A 1,168-nucleotide genomic window follows, 5' to 3' on the forward strand; every position below is an offset into this window, starting at 1 on the left:
GACCGGCTCTTCGCAGAGTTCGGGCTGAGGTGGGGGCCGGGGTTGGGGTGCTGGGGTGGGGGTGGCTGCGCCAGGGCTGGAGGAGCCTCACAGTCCCCCCGGCTCTCCAGCTACGTGTCCTCACTGGTGGCAGTGAAGTCTCCTGAGGAGATCTACAGGCAGCAGGAGATCATCGTGCTCTTCTGCGAGACAGTGGAGAGGTGAGGGGCACCGCGTACCGGGTAGGGGGGTGGCAGGGACCTCAGCCCCAGGGATGCGGCAGCGTCCCAGGGCTCAGCCCTGCTGTAAGGGTGTCCCCCCCAGAGCCCTGCGCCTGGGCTACCTGACCCAGGAGATGATCGATGGCTATGAACCGCTGCTGATGTTCACCATCCCTCGCCTGGCCATTATCAGGTGGGTGCAGCCCCCTGGAGAAGGGGGTGCCCAGGGGCGGCTGGGTGCTCTCCACCCTGTACCAGCCCCTTCCCCCCTCGGGGAGTTGGGGCCTTGGGAAGCTCCCCCGGCATGAACCGAGCTCTGTCCCCTCGCAGTGGCCTCCTCATCTACCCCGAGGGTCCCCTCAGCCTGGAGCAGAGCCCTGAGCAGATGTCCCGGGTCTTCAGCCCCTTCTACAACCTCCTGAAGAAGATCAGGTGGGGGGGCGATGGGCGCCCGTGGGTGAGGCTGTGGGGCAGCAGTGGGGCTGTGACGTGGGGCTGACACCGTCCCCTCGCTGCAGGGACCTGCTGCGGGTGCTGTCAGAGGAGGAGCTCTGCCTGCTGGAGAGGAGCCTGTGTACAGCTGAATCGGAGGATCCCTGCGGTCCGGCCACCCCCCCAGCTTGGGGGGCAGCTGTCCCCAGAGCGGACCCCCCTGCTCCCTGGGGTCTCCTGGAGGTCCCCTGTGCCGCCCCACCGCCCCGCACCTGCATGGCGTGGCTGGGACCCCCTGGTGCAGTGGACGACGTGGGCACTGACTGGCAGTGGAGGTGCGTGGCAGGGAGGGAGCGGGGCTGGGCTGGCAGATCCCTGCCCGCTGGGACGGGGACTTTTTGTGCCACTCCTGGGGTCCTGTGCAGCCCCCAGCCCCCTGGGAATAGCCCGGGGCTCGATGCCACCCCAGGTGCCTGCTGCTCAGAGCTGCGCTCCCGCTACAGCAGCACCAAGGACATGCTGCACACCCTCTTCGT

At 68.2% G+C, this 1,168-nt stretch overlaps 1 protein-coding gene across 1 annotated transcript in view; it reads left to right on the top strand.

The window, feature by feature from the left end:
• The window catches only part of LOC103904520 (lateral signaling target protein 2 homolog), a 17,272-nt gene that overhangs the window by 12,660 nt on the left and 3,444 nt on the right, over window positions 1–1,168 (top strand). Inside the window, exons 5-8 of the mRNA XM_019473789.1 lie at window positions 111–200; window positions 304–393; window positions 531–632; window positions 719–967. Of these exons, the coding sequence (XP_019329334.1) occupies window positions 111–200; window positions 304–393; window positions 531–632; window positions 719–967 (531 nt within the window). The remainder of the gene's footprint in view (window positions 1–110; window positions 201–303; window positions 394–530; window positions 633–718; window positions 968–1,168) is intronic.

This window comes from Aptenodytes forsteri, unplaced genomic scaffold (genome assembly GCF_000699145.1).
Source record: "Aptenodytes forsteri isolate BGI_AS27 unplaced genomic scaffold, ASM69914v1 Scaffold54, whole genome shotgun sequence".
Taxonomy (NCBI): domain Eukaryota; kingdom Metazoa; phylum Chordata; class Aves; order Sphenisciformes; family Spheniscidae; genus Aptenodytes; species Aptenodytes forsteri.